This window comes from Fistularia commersonii, chromosome 27 (assembly GCF_037954325.1).
Source record: "Fistularia commersonii isolate RoL2024-O1a breed Wild chromosome 27, RoL_Fcom_v1.0, whole genome shotgun sequence".
In the NCBI taxonomy this organism is placed as follows: Eukaryota; Metazoa; Chordata; class Actinopteri; order Syngnathiformes; family Fistulariidae; genus Fistularia; species Fistularia commersonii.
In genome coordinates this window covers 2,081,337-2,102,594 of record NC_141310.1, presented here as the reverse complement: position 1 = coordinate 2,102,594, position 21,258 = coordinate 2,081,337, and the positions used below count along the sequence as shown (strand labels likewise).

At 46.5% G+C, this 21,258-nt stretch overlaps 1 protein-coding gene across 3 annotated transcripts in view; it reads left to right on the top strand.

Moving 5' to 3' along the window:
- The window catches only part of dennd2b (DENN domain containing 2B), a 45,823-nt gene that overhangs the window by 18,387 nt on the left and 6,178 nt on the right, over positions 1-21,258 (top strand). For 2 of the 3 annotated variants that reach the window (XM_086174627.1, XM_086174626.1), the window contains exons 3-14: positions 1,754-3,034; positions 3,989-4,134; positions 8,105-8,223; positions 8,548-8,763; positions 8,976-9,072; positions 9,251-9,295; positions 9,650-9,834; positions 10,442-10,551; positions 10,782-10,851; positions 12,173-12,250; positions 12,696-12,836; positions 13,018-13,166. In XM_086174627.1, the coding sequence (XP_086030753.1) occupies positions 1,754-3,034; positions 3,989-4,134; positions 8,105-8,223; positions 8,548-8,763; positions 8,976-9,072; positions 9,251-9,295; positions 9,650-9,834; positions 10,442-10,551; positions 10,782-10,851; positions 12,173-12,250; positions 12,696-12,836; positions 13,018-13,166 (2,637 nt within the window). Of the gene's footprint in view, positions 1-1,270; positions 1,414-1,753; positions 3,035-3,988; positions 4,135-8,104; positions 8,224-8,547; positions 8,764-8,975; positions 9,073-9,250; positions 9,296-9,649; positions 9,835-10,441; positions 10,552-10,781; positions 10,852-12,172; positions 12,251-12,695; positions 12,837-13,017; positions 13,167-21,258 lie in introns of all 3 variants that reach the window. The other variant, XM_086174628.1, reaches the window with a different exon arrangement.

Here is a 21,258-nt window from a genome sequence, read left to right as displayed (position 1 = left end):
ATCCAGTCCTGGATGTTTTCCCTGCGCTGGCTGAAATGTGCTAAATGCTCCAAAGCCCACAGCTACGAACCGGCCAACATCCTTTGCATACTTTGTTTTTATGTCCCTGAGAGTGAGGCCTCCACATATAGAATGAAGAAATCCCATCAAAACAATGCAGCGATCTTCTTCTTTACATTGTATTTGAAAGTGACATCCTCGTCATGTTTATCATGACTTGCTCATATTAACCCAAAACCAGTGCTTAACTAAAAAGATAGCGATTTTTACCTCCGATGTGCTCACTAACGTACGAAAATAAAAGCTGACTCATTAAAGCTCAATGGAAGCGTTGTAAACCGGCCGCCATCAGCTCGTCTCCCGGACACTCTGCATGGAAACGAAAACATTTCCTGTCAAGTGCAGTGATGGAAACCAGTGTGTCAGTGTTGCAGATGTGTGCATTGCAAGTACTTTTTTTTTTAACCCCTGCTTGTGACGCTGCCCCAATGCTTTCTATTAAAGGGGAGCCTTTTTGGGGGAAGGGAGGGGGGCATTGTTGGGCGCTTTCCATAATCCTCCGACTATAACTCATGTGCAGCAACAGCAATGCCATTGTGGTCCAGAGCGGGAAGCCAGAATATTCAGAAATGAGACTAAAAGATACGTGAAATACAATGAGGCTCAGTTTTGCAGTTCATCGGAATTCTGTTAACGGTCTGCTCTTACATTACGTGAATTGGCACGTAAACCCACGCCTCCCCGCTTCAGCCTCAAGACCTCATGTATTTATCCATGGCCTTCAGATTTCAACGTCATAATAAGGTCTGTAGGTTGTCTTGATTATCTAAATGATCTCTGTTGAGATTTTCCAATATTTTTTTCTGTGGCGGTTTGATGAAAATAGCACAGATACTGTTCATTTCTATTGAGAAGTCTGTCGTCTGTATTCTCCATCATTTCAAGGTGTCATATCTTTTCCCCGTGCGTCTTCGAGGTTAAACATTCCCCATTCCTGCAGCTCGGAGGTCGTGCGCTGTCGTTAACGTCTTCCCTCCCCCGGAGCATGTGAAATGAAGCCGGGGCAGGGCAGATAGGTGTGAAGCCAGATCTGTCTCGACCTGCACTGTTGCATCACAGTCCACAGTCCTCAGCTTCCTCCTCCCATTGTGCTTGTTATTTTAACCATAGGCTGCGACATCTAGCTCCATGAGTGCAAAAAAAATTACGCAGCTCCCGTGTCACGAGGCATTTCTCAATGTTGATTTTTTTTTGGATCTACGGCCAAAAGGTTTCTGTGTGTGGAACTATTCAGTGAGGTGAACGCCGTGAGAAAGTGTGTGAGCTCGTGGCGTCGGTACACGCGGGACACGTACCCTGTACGAGTTAACTGCCGGGGTCGCCGAAAGCTCAAGAGCGGAGTGAGACTTACAGGTAGGACAGCTGGAATAATTCTTTCTAAGTGCGTAGCTTTCTGTGTGAGGTCTGCGGTGACTTTTTATTTCTTTTCCTCAAGTCATTCGGATTATGTGGAAAAATCCACACTGGCATTTTTAATGTTGTCTGTATTTCCCTCTGTCTTAATTTCATCCCAAATGCTGCCAAAGACAGAATACTTTCCTCTGGTAATTTAGAATAAGTGGCTCAGGTTTTCATTGTGTATTTGATCTTGTTGGCCTGACTGGGTTTTTTTTTAAATTTTTTTTTAACAATTTTCCACATGGAAATACTTTTGGGGTCATGCACGTGGGTTCACATCTTTTTCTTTTTACAGGTGTCAGTCAACTTCAACCTGCCCGCTCCCGTCTCCGAGCCAGGCGCCCGGCGAGCAGACTTTTGTCGGTGACGGTAAAAACTCCAAGAAACAGAGCAGGTACGTCAGGACTGACGGCAGGTTCCTGGTACGAGCTGGCTGGAACAGCAGGACCGCGAGCCTGTGCAGCGGTCTGTCTCTCACCGGCGACGCCGAGACCCAAGGTTATCTCACCAAATCCAAGAGCATCAGTTGCCTGGAGAACCGGCTGTCCATCTATAAGCCGCCGACTAAAACCAAGGTGTGCCAGGAAGGTCAGGAGTCGCAGGAGCAGAAGGAGAACCAAGGGGACGCCTCCTTCGGAGATGGACTGAATGGCCGGCCTCTGAGCTGGAGCACGCTGTCGCTCGGGCCCTCGTCCACCCAAGGCCACAAGCGCACCCTTTCTCTCACTCGTTCCACAGTAGGAGTTCCGCCCGCCACAGTCCGCAAACAGATCTCAGAATGGGAGTGCCGGAGGGTGGCTCTGCCTAGGATGAGCTTGTGTCTGGACAAAAGACCGGGAGGGGAGCGCGTCGGGGGCAGCGAGGGCTGCCCGAGCTTGCTCTCCTCTCCCTGCAGCGAGAAGGCGTTCGACTTCAAGGGGGTGCGCAGGATGAGCACGGCCCTCTCCGAATGCTCGTACACAGAAACGGAGGATGACGAGGGGGTGTCAGAAAAAGACGGTATAGGTCGCTTTCAGAAGCGGAAAGGCAAGACAGAGTCTCCGGGAGGGTTCGTTCGCTCCCTGTCCGCTCGGAAAGAGACCTCGGCGGTGCTCAACAGGATACAGAAGATAGAGCAAGCCCTGAAGGAGAATCCCAACCAACATCCTCCACGTTATCTGAGTTATTCCTACGCGGCAGAAAAAACGAGACAGAAGTCCTTTGTGATAGGCGAGGACTTCGACAGTACACGCGCCGGCAAGCGCAACAGCATTTGCTCGGTGTCCTTAAAATCAGACGCCGCGTCGGTGTCCGATAAGCTCTCCAAAGTCAGACAGCGATTCAGCGTGAGCTCCATTCGGTCCGACAGCCCGGAACCGCCCGGCCAACGCACGGCTGTCGGCGCCCCAGTCAACCCCCTCCCCAAACCCAAGCGCACTTTTGAGTACGACGCCAAACGGGACCAGAAGGACGTGTCGCCCGCGAACGGACTACCTCCGGCTTCCGAGTGTCCCCCGCCTCTGCCGTTGACCCCTGCGCCCAACATGACGCGCACGGCTAAGTCTGTGGGAAACACGCCCATCAGAGTCATGGACAGGTGAGAGCTACAGGTCAAGAGTGTGCTCATCTCTCCTCGCATTGTAAACTCTGCATTTGAAAGCAACGGTGTATCGGTATTTTCCTTTAAACTACAAACTGTATCCTTTTCCCCTCAACAGGCGACGTTACTGCAACACACCTTAGTAAATAACAAGCGTGCTTATCTTATCTTATCTTATCTTATCTTATCTTATCTTATCTTATCTTATCTTATCTTATCTTATCTTATCTTATCTTATCTTGTCTTATTTTGACCCACAGTAATAAGTGAAATACGTCATTAATGGACAATTTGTGTTTGTTGGCTCTGAATTGACATTTTAGAGCATTTGGTGAAATTCTCTGCAGAAATAGTAAATACGCATATTATTATACAAACCCACATACTCGATACATGTATTTCACTAGAGCTTGTGTGAGATAGGAAACGCTTGTTGTTTTACTTCTGTGAAACTGGCAGCACTTGGTGAGCTATAATGTGAAATATGTTGTTTTCTACTCAATATATAGCTTTCGGAGATCAAATATCCTCTGTTTTTTTGTGTGCGAGGGTGTTGGCCTCTCTGGGACGGGATGAAAATCCTCAAACGTCGATCTGTGTTTAAAATTCCTGTGGCTCGAGAAATTTCAGAGGAAGCTTAAAGGCCGTGATCCGTCAATGGGGCATCATAACTTTACTGTAGAACCCTTCCTGCACGAATGTACCAGAGCTCCTCTGCAGCGCCCGGCATGCAAGTGCCTTACGGAAATCACTCAGAAATAGCTGGCTAGCATGTCCCCACTTCCTTTCTTTTCTTATATAATACATCACCTATAGACTTACCTTTGCAGGGTTATGTTAAGAAGTTCATTTTTAAAGGGTGAGGTCGTCTACTTCTTGCTTCCATCTAATTCTGTGTCTCGGTCGATGCAAAACACAGCCTGTTTTTGTCTGTCTCCGTTCTGCTCCCAGGGAATCATGTGAATCAGAGGATGCTGCGAGCCTGCTGTCTTCCCATCCGTCCTCGCCTACGGAAAACGGCACACCGGCAGCGGGGAAGCAGAGTCGACCCAATTCCAAAAGCACTTTAGAGGAGAACGCCTATGAGGACATCGTAGGTGAGCACGCTTTAAAGCAATCGATAAAGGAAGCATTTCCTGTGTCCTAATGACAAAGAAAACACCGGCAAACGGAAAACAACATCAATATATGTGCCGATGATGACGATATATATATATATATATATATATATTAGCACACTGGCATGTTAAGAAATTGCCGCCCTCAATGGAAATATATCCAGATTTCAGATTATATTTATTGATTTTATGCCTCCATGCCCGAGTTGATGGTCAGAGTGCATGGAAAAGTATAACGTCGATTTCATTTTGAATCCACTCCGGACAGCAGGCAGGAGTTTTATTAAAGGGGATAGTCCCCTTCTTTTTTTCCTTTTACTATCGTAAAATAGGGATTTACTATGTCGGGCTCCTCCATCCATCAGCATCAGCTTTATAAGGAAGTGTTTGGAAGGGACACAAGCGTCAGCAATTGATGAGTCGGTTAACCCTTCGGGGGCGTGTGTGTGTGTGTGTGTGTGTGTGTGTGAGAGAGAGAGAGAGAGAGAGAGATTAATGGATAACATGTGGCAAAGAATGCTGTGTTCTTCACAGTTTTTTTTCGCAGTGAGAAACGTGTGCGCTTTTTGAACACTTCACAATTATGCGTTTAAATCAGAATAAAAGCTTTATTTTCCAGACAGGTGGATGATTCATCCTTCTGACCTTAATCTTATTTTTCTGGAAAAATAAAACAACTAGAGGGGATATCCAAGTGCACTTAAAAGTTTAAGCACCCTGAGGTTCCTATTTTCTCCACACATCATAGCTCTTGGAGGGACAAATTGTCCGTCTCACTTTAAGCAGCACCGACTCGATGCTTCTCGGAGATAATGTGTGCATGAAATGCTGGACATGTCGAACTCGAATTCCTTTCCACCAGCAAATGACCCCAGGCCCTCTGCCCGGTCCAATTGCCAGCCCCCCCCCCCTTCCAGTGCATAATTAATGGGTGGAAATGTGTGTCAGTGTGAGCGTAGTTTGGCTCAGAAAATCACAAATAATGTGTCTCATGATGAACTAGAAGGTTTAGTCGAAAGTTTTCAGTGTACCGAGAAACCCTGCAAGATGAGCGCTCGGTTCTCACCGTGAAATGGCCGGGCGTTTTTGATATGCGGTATCATGTTATCTCATTGTGTTTCGAAAAGTGGCCTCATTGTTCTCGAATGGGTCTCCGCTGCCGAGCTCCCCGGCCGTTTCTTGAAAATGTGGATGCGCGGTGGTTTTCAGAGAAAGGATAAGGGCATGACTGATTTTCGTGTAAATCGACAAAGGCCCCATTATTCGACCAGCACTATTTGTGCAGAGGCTGCAGTGCGGAGGGGAGGCCAGAAGCCTCCGTAGCTTTTCTAAAACTGTGTTAGGACGTCAACCTTGAATAACGCAGAGAGGAGGATGTCTGCTGTAGACAGTTTTTTGCTGTCTTCTTGCCAGCTGTTGACATCACAATGTGAGTAATGTGCAACCTGGGCGACAGTGTCATGTTCCCATCGTCGATAATGACATCACGAGATTGCATAGGGGACCTCGGTTATGGCACGTCAATGAATGACTCATCTACAAGCCCATGATTCACGCTGTTCGTTTCGGATAAACTGTGAATCAGTGCGTCTGTATCGCTGAGTCTCCGTCTGGCTCAACCCAACAATTTAGCGTTACCTCCGCTGATGACAGGTACAAATTCAAATAGTGCCGCTCCGGGCCAGTCAATCCAACGATTTCGTTGGTAAAAGTTGGAGACAGTCAGCGTCTACTCGCTGTCTGGCCTAGGATGTTGCCAAACACTCTTGCAGAGAAAGAAACCTATTTCCTAAGCAAGGAGACCATAAAGGGGTCCCAGCAAATCCATTGTGTACTTGAGAAATGTGAAATCACAGAGTGCATTTGAGGTGTCTGCTCTCCACACAATGCTGTGTGTGTGGGAGTTTGTTAGCGAGAGATCTAGATGTTTGCAGTGAATTGAGGGTAGATTAGTACCCTCTAGTACATTAGCAACTTTACAGACGTATCATTTTCCCAGCAGGCTCTCATTACAAGTTTAGTGGAGTTGCAGCGCAACGTGGGGGCGATATTTTTCTTCCTGCTCCTCGGCCTCAGCGACGCCCCGGAAAATCACTCCAGTAAGCCGATTTCCTGAGACACATCGTTGGCACAGTTCAAAGTCGGGTCATTTCGGAACATACAGTTTTACATGTGAAAATCTTACATCATATCATTATCTCTGTGGCCAATTTTGGTCTTTTTTTGTGGATTGCTTGCCCAGTTTGCGAGCAAACGTGTCCTTTATTTGAATCCGTCCAAAAGGTGGCGAGAACCGACTGCAATTGTCTTATGGTCTCCGCTGGTGTGCGGGTGTGCAGCAAGTAACAAGCGGTAGTAAAATTCTGACGGATGACAATGAAGAACATTTCACGGGGTACAAAATGCTAGACTCAAGTGCATAACCATTTTCTGGCAAATAACACTACATGATATTTCATCATCTAATCCTTTTTGGTCGGTTCCTGAAGTTGGTTACCAGTCCGAGTGAGGAACATTGGCGCGTTACTCAATTGAGAGCTTAGTCTGATGCTGCCCCCGTCTTCACCACCACCAGCCGTGAGTGCACTGGCCAAGACTCCGACTTGTTTTCAAGTCATGTATGTTGCACCTTTAAGTGGTCCTCTCATGCCTTTATCACCATCTGGCTGTTATTATTCTCCAACACGGTTTGTTAACTTTCTCACAAATGTTTTCAGACTCTGCCAAGAGCTGCGCTCAGTGCACTCAGTGCACACATATGAGTGGACGCGGGATGGTGTGAATGCAGGTTCTGCCTTTATTTTAATTGGCCGTCTGCCACGCGAGACTTGCACGCTGCTCTGTAATGGGCTTGTATTGTCTTATTTCGTTTCGCAGATCACCAATACATCCACAAGTGATGGTGATACAACCAATTCAGGTTTAAACATGTTATATTTATGCCAGTACCAACTATTTTTGTCCATCTGGGAGCAGCAGAATTTTGATGCTAACATGACGTTGCCAGCGTTATTTTACATGGTGATCTGGCAGACATTACACGTCTGCTGTCTTGGAGACTCCAAGATCAATATTTACTGTCTTGTAACTCAGTTTTTGGTTGATATTTTTCTTTCGATTATTATTTTCAAAGCTAAATCTTCCAACGGCATCTAGCCGACTACTTGTTCGGTACAATTTAGTGATAGCACGTTAGTTTATGGGTAGCATGGAAGCGCAGTGGTTAGCGCTTTTGCTTCACAGCAAGAAGGTCCGAGATTGATTCCAACAGAAGGCCTTTCTGTGTGCGGTCTCCATGTTCTCCCCGTGCCTGGGTTTCCGGTTCTCTCTCACAATTGAAAAACATGCAGAAAGTTCATTGGAATCCCCTTAATTGCCCAGATGTGTGAATGAGAGAGAATGGTTGTTTGTATCTGTATGTGGCCCTTCGATCAACTTGTGAACGATCCAAGGGAAACTCGCCTCTTGCCCAATGACAGCCGGGACAGGCTCAAGCACCTGGTGACCCAAATGAATGAATATAACATTTGTGCAAAAAAAAAAAAAAAAATGAAATAACGAAGATTGTTATTGCCAGAACTCTGCCCAAGAAGATAGCCCTCTTCTTCCTCAGTCTAAGCAGACAGTTCGCATGCCTGGACAGTGACTCACCAACAGCGCTGCGTCCAGCAGCTCGAGTTTGGTCCATTGGGGCTTGTGGGGAAATGCGCCAACAGCAACTGTTTAGAAGAAAAAGGGAGATCACTTGGCCTGCAGCAAGTCACCTTTGACTTACCTTTCATGACTCATCGCCTCACAAGCAAACAGTGAAGAAGAAGCCCCCGTGCCCTTTACGCTCTTCATCACCCGTTATTTGCCTTTTGTGGACTGCCAAGTCTCTCCTGTCAAAAACATTTTTTCGAGTCTTTCGCAGTCACTTGTTTGACTGTTGACAATGTGCTCCCCGCAGAAAAGGAGAACCTTTATGAGGATGTTGACCTGAAGCGGAGGAGTTTGGGTCAGAAGTCTTGCCATTCAGACAGCAATCGATCTTGGATCATGGACAGGAAGCTGAGCCCTCCACCTCAGGTGAGCTGCAACACTGCGTGTTCCCTCGTCGAATGTTTTGCGGTAGAGTTAGTCCTCCGAGAGGTTGTTGTTTCTCAGTACGAGTCCAGACCCTTTAAAAAAAAAACCTGAAACTTCAATCATGGGACTTCAGGAATTTGTTCCACATTTGGATCCAGTGGGCTTACACATAGGAAACACAGCAGTGCTTGTTTTAAATTAAAGAAGCCTGATTTTTGGTTTTTAAAACCCAACATTTGGGTTGTTCTCCTGTAACAAGAAAGCATTGAGAGATTTTCAGGTGAAACATACATGTCCCGCTCCTTATCTGTTCTCTTTGGATAGTTGCCCTCCAAACCAAGTAGCCAGTCGCTTCGCCTCCCCGGTCCAAGCGACAGAAAGAGCCATCGGCTGTCGCAGTTATCCAAACGGCACAGCCATGACGAAATGCTGCTCCTCCCCCACCTTGGCATGTCCGCTTCATCTTGTGGTCTGCTGGACGACGGGCTCTGCGGAAACAGTGACACCTTGGGCTCACACCGGCACTGGAGGATCCCCAAGGTATACAAGGCTGTGCCCGCAACTAAGTCCCTTGGCTACTTCACACAAAAGTGATTCTAATCACTGCCTGATTTCCATTTATTATCATTCCCTTCGTCCTGACACGCACAGTGTATGACATACATGCATACGGGCCCTATATATACTCACCGTTCATACTTTGGCTGACGAGATTCTGCAAGAAATCAATTCTTCTTTCCGCTGCTCCGCAGTTGGTCCAGAGGATCAACTCCATTTACTGCACTAAACGTGGGAAAAAGAGACTCAAGAAGCTGTCCATGTCAAATCTGGAGACTGCATCTCTGAGAGGTACGACCTCCATTTTTAACTTTAATCCACCCGAGAGAGACAGGTAGGTAAATATTTAAGTTTTCACCGCCCGCGCAAAGTGCGAGACGTCACTCCGTTTCTAGACATAAGCGCATGTTTATAGACTCACCCTCTGACCCCGGGGATACCTTTCTGTCTGTCTCTCGTCTGCCCGCAGATGAAAACAGCGAGAGCGAGAGCGACTCCGACGACAGGTTCAAAGGTGAGTGACCACGTCGGCCATTTCAGCTGGACGAGGCGCCGAAACCGCGCATGCGCCGAAGACCTTCCTGCCTCAGTTTGATTTTCAACGGCCGACCCGGCTTGGCTGGAAACAGTGACCGTTCAATCCCCCGTTAATGATTTAGTCGTGGACAAACGCTATTTATAACTCATCTGCATTTTTGAAACAGATAAATAACAAATGTTTTTGCTACCTGTTTTGCTATGAACTTAGATCAGCGAAGATGAATATGAATCATACCAATGAAAACAACATTTGAGTTCAGGCGTGGCTAAAAAACAAAGGTATTTGTTTTAGGTTAATAGATTACTGAATTCATGTCTCCCTCCTCAGCTCACACTCAGCGGCTGCTAAAGCTTCAGTCCATCCTTCGACGAGCCCCGAGCTACCGCACGCTGGAGCTGCAGCTCATTGAGTGGCAGGAGAGAGAGCTCTTTGAGTATTTTGTAGTTGTCTCTTTAAAAAAGAAACCCAGTAAGAACTCCTACTCCCCAGAGGTCACCTATCAGTTCCCAAAGGTAAAACCATAATGAGAATACATGTCGTTTTTTTTTTAATATTCCATTCAACAAATTGGAGTCTTGGCATACCTTCCCCGGGACCTCGTTTATTTTCTTATCGAGCAAAAATCCAAAACATCCAAACAGTCAAGGGTCACTAGAATTACTAAATGACTTTACAAAGATTTTTGGTTGTGGAGTAAATGTCACGTAAAATGTGGGGGAAAAAAAAAAGCATTGATGACAAGTTGGCCACAAAGTAGCGAAAAGGGATCCGAAGAACTGCCACAACAGCGAGAGGGTTCTCATGTGAAAAATATCCTTTTAATAGAAATTTCAGTTATTATCAACAGCTCAAATGTTTCCTCTTTAACCACAGAAACTAGTTCTATAGTTTGTGCAATCCTTCCAGATTGGTTTTGGTTGTGAGGAAACTCTCAGGTGGCTTTCAGCAGCTGTTGAGGCGATGGGGATCGGTGAGGGCGGAGGTTGAACGAGGCAGAGTAGCGATGTCCCGTTTGGTCGTCCGGTGGCGGCGCCGAGATGAGATCGACGGCGTTTTTGAAAAACGAGGTCGTCTACATGGGAACCATCTCACCGAAACGCCTCTGCTCTCCGCTCACAGCTAGAAAGACCCACCAAGCAGAAAAGGGAAGCGGAGCAGAGGCTGAAGGCCATTCCTCAGTTCTGTTTCCCGGATGCGAAAGACTGGAGTCCAGTGTCGGAGTACTCCAGGTATGGCCGAGAACCCACACACACACCTCTAAATATTATCAAACACTTTTGTGTGGTGATACACATCACCTTGACTTATCTGTGTGTTTAGCCTGCAAACACACCTGCTGCTTGCTTGCAGGATAAAATCTCCGCGATAGCGCTTCTGCGTCACCGTGCCAACCCGCAAAGTGACTCTCAGGCGTACCTTTGTGTCGATTGTCATGTGTGTGCGTTGCCCTTTGCTTCAGCGAGACCTTTTCCTTTATGTTGACTGGAGAGGACGGCAGCAGGCGGTTCGGGTACTGCAGACGCCTGCTGGTAAGCCACCCACAACACACACACACACACACACACGCGCACACACACACACACACACACACATACACGAACACACACCCCATGTGTTCACACCCCTGCTGAGCTGTGTTGTGACAGACCTTTTCCCTTCAGCGAGTGATCGGGTTTTACGGCGATGCCATCAATTTCTTTTTCCATGAATTCCTACTGTGGCAGCGCAATAACAGGGATACAAATAAAGTAAATCAACAAAGACAGTCAGATTTTATTAATATATTTATAGAGAGAGAAAGAACCGAAGCCGCTTTTCTTACATATCTTGTAGAATATTAAATATTTGAATCTCTCAGCAGGTCACGCACCGCTTAACCTCGGCGGCGGTGAAAATATACGACTCGGGGTTATAAACCCTCTGCAGATGGTGGAGGCGAGACAAAGAAAAACAAACAAAAAAGGGGAAAAAAAAACTCGTGAAAAATCCGGACGGTCTTTGCGAAGCCTTTCCTCCTCATAATGAAACTGCAGAGCCTTTTGATGTCTCTCTTATTGGGCCCTGTTTAGCTTGTGGTTTCAGATCAGGAGAACGTGGCATTCGGTGTCTGCCTTGCGGACTCTGCACAGCATTTGGTATTCTCTGAGGTTTATTATACGCTGAATTGTTTGACCCAACAAGTATAAAATGCTCTCCCGTGCTTTATCTCCCCTGATGAACTTTTTAGAGGAAGCCGCTTTTTAATGAAAGCAGAAGGAAGAGGTGAGCTGCTCTCCTACAGGAACTTTGTTTCCTCCCCGCTGTCTGTCCAGCAGCTGGCAGTAACCGAGCATTCCTGAGGACTCGAATCAAGCTCCACATAGTTGATTTAATCATCCATTTGGAAAAGCGGAGGAGAAAACGAGAGGAGAAAATCGTATACCTAATATGGACAAGTGGTATGGCGTTCATTTGTGTGTGTGTGCGCGCGCGTGTGCCGGGGGTCTCTGCGTCCGCGCCACCGACGTCTCCGAGCGCAAAGTGGTCCGTGAGTGTGCAGGGGAAGGTAGATAGGACTGGCAGCGGCAGATAAACCACCTGTGTTTAGAAAGTTGGTTTGCACATGAAAGACTTTGTCCCCGAAATGACAGCTGGGGTTTCTAACCGTGGCGTTTCAACAGCCCCTGTGATCTCTCAACGTCTGAGCCATCACACATTCATATTTTAACACATTTTATACCCTTTTGATGTAACACAGCCCCTCCAGACTCCCCCTGCCCCCCTTTTTGATTTTCAGATTCACAGATACAATCCCTTTGTCTTCTCTTTAAAGCTGATCCGTCTGCCGTCCAATTTGTTTCTCCCTCACAGCCAAGCGGGAAAGGACTCCGCCTTCCGGAGGTGTACTGTGTCATCAGCAGGCTGGGCTGTTTTGACTTGTTCTCCACGGTGAGTTCGGTCTTACCTGACCTCATTGTTAGTCTTTGCTTTTTTTCAGCCTCACCTGATTGCTCAGACCTCCGCGTCACGAGCCCGTGATATTTCAAGAGATTTAAAAGGGATCTCTTATGAAACGGCGAGAGGTCAGCGTCCAATTTCAGAGCGAGTTATTTGAGAGTGACAGACAAAGACAGCGAGGGGGAGGATCAGAGGGATTTTATTAAGTCGCGACTTTGAAAACAAGCCACTCGCCAAAATTATTTTCCAGGCCGCGAGAAACGGGCAGACAGGTACGCGGCTCGGAATTTTCCGATCGCGCGGACAATGGAACGAAATCTCTTTTCCGCCCTCTGAAACCCAAGAGCGAACACAGACTGAAGGTTGCTAGCGAGCCCTAAAACATGACGCACAACAAAGTCCTCGGTTTTCAACCACTTCCCCCCCTACTGTTTAGATACTGGATGAGGTGGAGCGGAGGCGAGGCGTTTCGGCCGCTTTGGTCTACCCCTTCATGAGGAGCCTGATGGAGTCTCCCTTCCCTGCGCCGGGGAAGATCATCAAAGTGAAGACTTTTCTGCCCGGTGCAGGAAATGAGGTCAGACTTGTTGATGGAGTAGAACAGCTTGTTCTGTTATGACTAATTATAAACATCACATGGTCTCGGTAGCTCCCATCTAATAGGAAACCACATGAAGACTTCCCCATTGTTTCTGCTTCCACGGTCGGCGGTGTGACAGAAAACCTAAACCCCTTCCTTTCTCCTGCGGTCGTCGCAGGTTATTGAACTGAGGCGGCCCACCGACTCCAGACTGGAGCACGTGGACTTCGAGAGCCTGTTCGGTTGCCTCGGCGTGCGTCAGGTGATCCGCGTCTTCGCCTCGCTGCTGCTGGAGCGCAGAGTCATCTTTGTGGCCGACAAACTCAGGTGAGTCTCTCCTCTCCCGTCCGTTCCTCCGGAGTCTTTCTGTCCGCAGTGAAAGGGGAAACAGTCCAGGCAGTGTCATAAACGACGATACACAAATCATTTGATTCTCCATAAGCAATAGGGGATGACTCTCATCATCTGCAAAATATCGTAATTTAATAACTTCGGGCTGTGACAGGAATCCAACCCTCCTACGAATCTTAATCCGATGAAGAAGGTTAGGAATTGAGAATCTTTCATTTGCCTCCAACCAGAGGTGCTGATAACTTTTCAGAGCCTCTAAAATCTCAAACACAGAGATTTCTGTAATACGAACATTTGGGAGCAGTATGAATTGATGGATAAAATATGTTTATAACATTCACTCTCTTATCATATACACATCATATTCATTTATCTTTTTTAATTTTTAATTTTATTTTAATTTTTATTTTAATATCTATCTATCTATCTATCTATCTATCTATCTATCTATCTATCTATCTATCTATCTATCTATCTATCTATCTATCTATCTATCTATCTATCTATCTATCTATCTATCTATCTATCTATTTTGTTTCTAGTTACAGTGGGGAGAATATGTATTTGATAGACTGCTGATTTATCAACCTTTCCCACTTGCAAAGCATGTAGAGGTCTGTCATTTTTATCATAGGTGCTTTTCAACTGTGAATGACGGAATCTCAAACACATTGTATGACTTTCAAGTGATTCATTTGCTTTTTATTTCATGACATAAGTATTTGATACATCAGAACAATAGAACTTAATATTTAGTACACAAACCTTTGTTGCCAACTGCAGAGATCAGACATTTCCTGTAGTTCTTGACCAGGTTTGCACACACTGCAGCAGGGACTTTTGGCTACTCCTTCATACAGATCTTCTCCAGATCCTTCAGGTTTCGGGGCAGTTGCTGGGCAATATGGACGTTCAGCTCACGCCAAAGATTTTCTATTGGGTTCAAATGTGGAGACTGGCTAGGCCTCTCCAGGACCTTCAGATGTTTCTGAGGGAGCCACTCCTTAGTTGCTCCGGCTGTGTGTTTCGGGTCCATGTCATGCCGGAAGACAGGCCACGACTCATCTTACCGAGGGAAGCAGGTTGTTGGCCGAGATCTTGCGATACATGGCCCGTCCATCCTCCCTTCAATACGGCGCGGTCGTCCTGTTCCCTTTGCAGAAGAGCATCCCCAGAGAATGATGTTTCCACCTCCAGGCTTCACAGTTGGGATGGTGTTCTTGGGGTTGTACTCATCCTTCCTCTTCCTCCAAAGAGGCAGAGTGGAGTTTAGACAAAAAAGCTCTCATCAGACCACATGACCGTCTTCCATTCCTCCTCTGGATCATCCAGAAGGTCGTTGGCAAACTTCAGATGGGCCTGTGCATGTGTTGGCTTGAGCAGCGGGACTCGCTTGCGCTGCAGGATTTCAATCCATGACGGCGTAGTGTGTTACTGATGGTATTCTTTAAGCCTGTGGTCCCAGCTCTCTTCAGGTCATTGAGCAGTTCTGGGCTGATCCCTCACCTTCCTCACCATCATTGAGGCCCCGCAAGGTGAGATCTTGCATGGAGCCCCAGACCGAGGCAGGTTGAAGGAGGAGTTTGTTTGAGTGTGTGCACAGGCTTCTTTTATACAGGTAACCAGTTCAAACTGGTGCAGTTAATACAAGGACTGAGAGGAGAACAGGAGGGCTTCTAAAAGAGGAACTAAAAGGTTCTTACTGGTTGGTAGGTGATCAAATACTTATGTCATGCAATAAAATGCAAATTCATCACTTAAAAATCATACAATGTGTTTCTCTGGATTTTGGTTATAGATTCCATCACTCACAGTTGAAGAGTACAATAATAGTATGATAAAAATGACAGACTCCTAGATGCTTTGCAAGTGGGAAAAGCTGAAAAATCAGCAGTGTATCAAATACTGGTTTTCCCCACTGTATCTATTTTTCTGTTTTATAATCCAGCTGATCACTATCTTGGTCTTCTTCCTGCGCACTAAAACAATTAAAATCGTCTTCAGTGTCGGAATTAGCATCTTATAGTCTGGAAATTATGGTAGGTAGGTAGGTAGGTAGATAGATAGATAGATAGATAGATAGATAGATAGATAGATAGATAGATAGATAGATAGATAGATAGATAGATAGATAGATAGATAGATAGACAAACCAATTGATTGATTGATTGGTCTGTTCACTGATTGGTTGATTGATTAAACTCACCTGAGTGATTTGTTTATTTAATATAATGCTGACCAGTAACAGCACCCGCTCCTGACAAATATATCATTACATTTAAATGTATTCAACATTTTTAACTAGGTCAGTATGTTAAATAAATCAAATCAATTCCCCAGTCCAAGATACAGCTTCGAGTCAAAATTGCATCAGAAGAATTCAGAAGTCACCTGCGTCGTTCACATCATGTGATGACACTGTCATAAAACACCAGATGTGGCCCTATGATGTGTAGATCTGGCCGAGACAAATATCAATAAATTACAGTTAGGCAATAATCCTGCGTCTACAAGCAAAGACAGAGCTAAAAAAATTCATGTGGTTCTATTGTTCCGTTGTACTCTGTTGAGAAGTTATCATGTTATCGTGATCATCAGACACCCTCATCATTGGAGGCAAATTTATTCTCCTGTGTAAAGATAATTATCCTGAAATATCTCAAAAACCTCAGCACCTTAATCACATCTGATCTAGCTCATCAAAATATTTTAGAATGAGGGCAAAACCACCGATTGCATCTTTGCAAAATCAGCGTTTTTGCAAAGTTTGCAAAATAGGCAATATGTTTATATTGATGGTCTAAGCACTGTGCTTAAGTCTTTGTTATGAGCCAGTGATACAGGGTACGACAGCTCCTCCAGGCAAAAACAAATAGTTATGCTTTTTATATCCACAAACAGCTTGTTGCTCTCAGCCTGTCTTGAAATACGATTGTCGATTGTTTTACGTCCCGGATCATTTTTCCCGGCTCAGGTTTCATAAAGTCCCGGCGCGATTGTTCTCCTTGCCAATTCAGAAAACAGATGATTTAGCTAATGAGTTAAAATTGGGGGTAAAATGAGTCACACCAATAAAAGTCAATGCCGGACTGGAACGGGCGGGGCGACTAATTTGACCGGGGTCCCCGAGGACGAAGAGTCCCAGTCTTGTTACAGAGCAGGGAGGCGTACTGGTGGAGATTTAGAGGCGAGGGCGGAGCCGCGAGAAGATCTGAGTGCAGACCAAATCTCCACTTGTGTCAGAGCCCGGTTTATACAAGCGTCAGCGGGGGCAGTGACTGAGAGGGGACGGAATGCACTTCCTGTGTGCGACTCTGCTTCTTCTGATCTGTTGCTCAAGTGTGACCATTTGTCTTCCAATGCACACACTCCTCCACCCCTTCCCCTCCACCTCCTCTTACTCCTCCGGCCTCAAAGATATCTGCTCTTCTCCGCCGGGTACAAGCACTGAAACACACAATAAACAATGAGCGGCCTTTGATAAACACTAATCATTTTTGACAGTTTTCAGTTAACACAGGTTAATAAGGAAGTCACGTCCCAATTTAGATATTACGGAGAAGCTGCAGACGATATGTTTCGCTAGTAAAGAGCATCAGTTCGAGTAATTTTGCTGAGATTACAGCATTATCACATCCCATCGCGATCCATGTGGCATCCACCTTATCGAGCTGGTGCCAGAACAGAACGTGCAGGCGATAATAAGCTGTCATCTTTCTCCCCCCTCGACCGTGCACGATGTGCTCGGTGCGCGTCGATCTGTTTGGATCTAAAAAGGCGCGCATGCATCCAGAGGGTTTTTTTCTTCCTTTTTGAAAGCACAGACAGGAACCCGACTTCGGTATCAGCCGCTGCCGTGATAAAAAGGACTGCTCGGCTCCCTCCCGGGGCTGCGCTGCATTATCCGTTCCCAAAATATCTCCTCTGCAGAGCATGATGTATTTGCCTCTCCTTTTAAAATGCACATCCAGTGTAAGTAAGACAGGCTGAGTTCTCTGAGGGGTCGTCTATTCGCGTTCTTGCGTTTTGCAGCGATGCATCAGAACTGGTTTTTTGAAACGTGGCCGGTTTCTCGTGCACGTTTTTCGCACAGACAGCCTCATCGCTGCCTGTGCCGACAAGTCAGACACCCGATCGGACGAGTTAATCGTTGAGCGAGTCACCCTCGGCAATCTGCGGGCGTCGAACAAGTTTTGTCACCGCCGATAACGTGAGATAGCAGATGTCTGGGCAAGGATGGTTACCAGGCTGCTGATTGTAAAAATGTCAACATGTTGGTTCAGGAAGACTTTCACTGATGTGTTGACTAGTGCTCCCGTCGTTTCCCACGCTCCTTAAATCAGCACTAGTCAAAGAAAAGCTAAAACAGCTCTAGTAGCTATATACTGACAGAAAACAGGCAACCCGGACCGTCACTTTACTATTTAAATCTAGACAACGGTTGTCGGTTTGTGATTGACAGGTCTATCTCCCTCGGACTTTTGGATCAACAACCCCGGACTAACATTCAATAAGGGGTTTTTTTTTAGTCGTCTTTTTTTTTTTTTTTTTTTTATCGCCGCACAGCCGAGACAAGCCGAATTTGGCGACGTCCAATGAAGGCGACGGAATCGAGCGACGTCAGTGTTTTGAGAGAAAGAGAAGAAGTTGAGCAGGGGAAAAAAGGAGGGGACTGTAGAGGTAAACCAAACAATGGCTCTGAAAACATTTCTCATGGCCATGTTGAACTAATCAGGCCGACTCTTTCTGTGGTACAAGAGGCTACTTGGGTTTCTGCAGAGACTCTCTAGTTGCTACTTCATGCTGTTCGTCTCTGTGCCAGCAGAACACTCCAAACTGATTATTTATCTGGAGCGGAAAAAGCACGATATAAAGTGTCATAAATGTAATTTCTTTTAGGTTTTCTTAACGTGAGCTGGAGTCCGGCGGGGCCCCCGCAAGTGTGTTCCAGCCGCTGCGGCGGCGCCGGGACAGGTAGTGCGCGCCCCCCCCCGCCGTGAGGCCCTTTTCCAATCGGGCTGTTTGTTTGGCGCCGTCCTCTTATTCTCAACCATTTTTTTTTTTTTAATGTTGTGACACACAGCATCGCTGGCGGAGGGTTTCCCGCGTGGCGTTCGAATGGAGAGTCAGCCCGAGATGCCGCGCACGGACGGAAAGAGGGGCGAGGGAGGAGTGAGGAGGGGGGGCCGAGCCAGACCAGCTGATTTTTACATCAGTTTGAATGTTTACAACCCTGTGTGTCACGTGATCAAATGCACAGACACCTGCGCGTATATTCTCTCACGGTTTTGATTACACTCAGACGTTGTGGTTTTAATAAGAGGTTGGGTAGCGTTTCCTGTGGGGGTGGGATGGGGGGGGGGGGGGGGGTAGGAGTATCAAAAAGAAATATGGCCACTGCAGTTCACTGTGGAGGCCGCGAGCCGGTGGCAAAAAGAGGCTCAAAGGCAGGAAGAGAAGGAGAACATTCGGCGACCAAAAATAATACATTGTGCAGTTTGTGATTAACAGAAATCCAGCAGGCCCCAGATCTACTCGGCTGTCTCTCTCTGTAACATTTAGTCATTTTATTCTACCTTGGGAAAAGTTTCTACAAAAAAGAAATGGCTTTATGGAGCTCTGCAGCACAGCTGGTGTCTGACAGCTGCGGCTCGGGTTTGCTCCCAGCTTCTTTGTTCAGACCTGCTCTGCCAGGACGGGGGGGTCGGGGAGGGTGCACAGGACAGCGTGCACTGCTTCACTTCAGCCATGAAGTGAGCGGCGATGCAGGAATTTGTCTCCCTTGTTTTCTCCCTTTCCCTCGGTCTCTCTCAGACACTGAAATTTTCCCCTCCTCTGCTTTTTGGTAGACTAATCCTCTGGATCCCGCGTTTCCCCTGCCAGTACATCCTCACACACACTAAGGCGGCCCTGGCAGAGCTACTAGAGCTAATATGTCAGGATTACCTTCCAAACCCCAACACGTAACTGCTCTGCACAGAACTTGCTTTCTGCAGACAGGCTTATTTTCCTGGGATTTGCTAGCATAATACATTTATATAACTTTATTTCTGTTTATTTTCTCAAATTTATATATTGAGCAGTATTCGAGGAGAGGCTAAAATGTTGACTCTAAAAACAACACATCTTTGCAAATGATTCAGCCCGATTTGATTCTTCGAGTCTCTTTCGTTCTCTTTATTATGAAACATTTATAATACTGGTGGGAGATTCAAGGCCGGGCGTAACGGGAGCGTCACCTCCTCTTTCCAGAATTGAGTGGCAACCTCTTGTAGCGCAGGGATGTTTTCATTGCTCCATCGTCTTCTCTCAGGAGTATGTGGTTTAGGAGCCGGTGTAATCGATCCTTTCGGCATCGGCGGCGTGCAGGACTGCATGCGGATCGTGGCGAAGGTTTTTCGGAGGTCCGTACCCTAAACGCTCCCTGTTGGAACTCGTGGAGCCCAGGACACGGGATCTGTTTGAAATTACGCAGCCCTCCCCGGGCAAATTGAAGTCAGACCGGGCGAGGCGAAGCTGCAAGTGCCTCGCGTTTTGCGAGCGATGGGGAAGGGCCCTAATAAGACCGAACGCCTCCGGGGTTCCGCCGGTGCAGGTCCGTTTTGTCCTGTCGAGAAGACGTGTTTAATTTGCCCCACGGCACCCGACTGAACGGAATCACTCGCGGGAACCGAGGAACCGAGATCATTTTCCTCTCTGTTTGCGCGTCCACTGCTTTAGCAAAGTCACGCAGAAAGGAGTCGCTCCTGCTGCTCTGGGCTGACGATGACAACAGCTGTAGAAAAACATTCCTCATTAAGTATATGTCTCAAGTGGTATGCATTTGTAGGCCATATTTGATCCCCGGTCTTGTTCCTGATCCGTTCTGATTTAGAAGCACAGTTCATGTTTGTGTGTGTGTGTGTGAACCTACAATTTATTTTCACTCTCTGTGTACATGCACTGGACAGTATGTGGAGGGCATAAGGGGGAGGAGGAGGGTCAGCCACTGTCAACAAGTAATGGATCGTGAGAAAGACAAGCTGCTATTTGTGATCAGGATGTTATACCGCAGCTGCTGAAGTTACAGAGCTGGTGTTTGTAGCATTGGCAAACCCAAGATTTAACCAAAGCGGCGTCCGACTCTCACGCTACCCCTGCAGATCGCGGAATGTCACAAGAATGCATCCTACTGGGGTTTTCCTTTATGTACGTGGTCGAGACACCATGGAGTTACACACAGAGCCGCAAGTTCAAGAGGAGAAGGCCCGGTTCAATTGTGTAACGTGTTCCCTGGCAACAGTGGCATGATATTATGGGCTAGATTATGATGTAAAGTAATATATACACGTGCGCCAACATATCTCTAAATAGTCGGCTAAGGCATTTTTTCAAGTTGTCAGAAAATGAAAAACGTGTGACGTGTTGAATAAGGAGTTGATTTAATCAAAAAAATCATTTTTGTCAAAAGGCAATTGTTTTAAGAAGGCGATGATATATAGTAGGTGTGAGGCTTAATAAAAAATTAGCAAGTCACTTGGAGACTTTAATATTTGACGTGAGAAAAAAATAAATCTATGTTTTTTGGATGAATTAGTCAACGCACATTTAACTTGAAAATCATCTTTATTTCCCCATCAGTCTGCAACACCGATCAATAGATACAGACAGCTGCTGGATTTGTTTTGAGCTTGTCTTTCCAGACATTAGTTTGTAATTCCCATCTCCTGAATCGATCTGCAACACTTCCTCTTGCACCTGATCTTGTACCACAAAGAAGGGAGCAGTCTGCTGTCCCAGGGGATCCACCTCGCCAATGGATTGGCCGATTTATTCGACCTGGACGCTTTGTTTCTGGTTTTGAACCTCTACATCCGGTTGACTGGTGACTCTGCTCTCTCCTATTAGCAATGCTGGCGTGCGTGCTAGCTCCAACATGTTTAGTGTTGAGATGCAGATAAAAGCATGTTTGTTTACCCCTCATCATATCTAAATTTTCCTTCGACCAGTGTTGCCTCATCTGCATCAGACCCCCTCACCTGGGCGACCCTGTGTCCAAGAAGCGCTCATCCGCTCCTTGTCCCTCTGT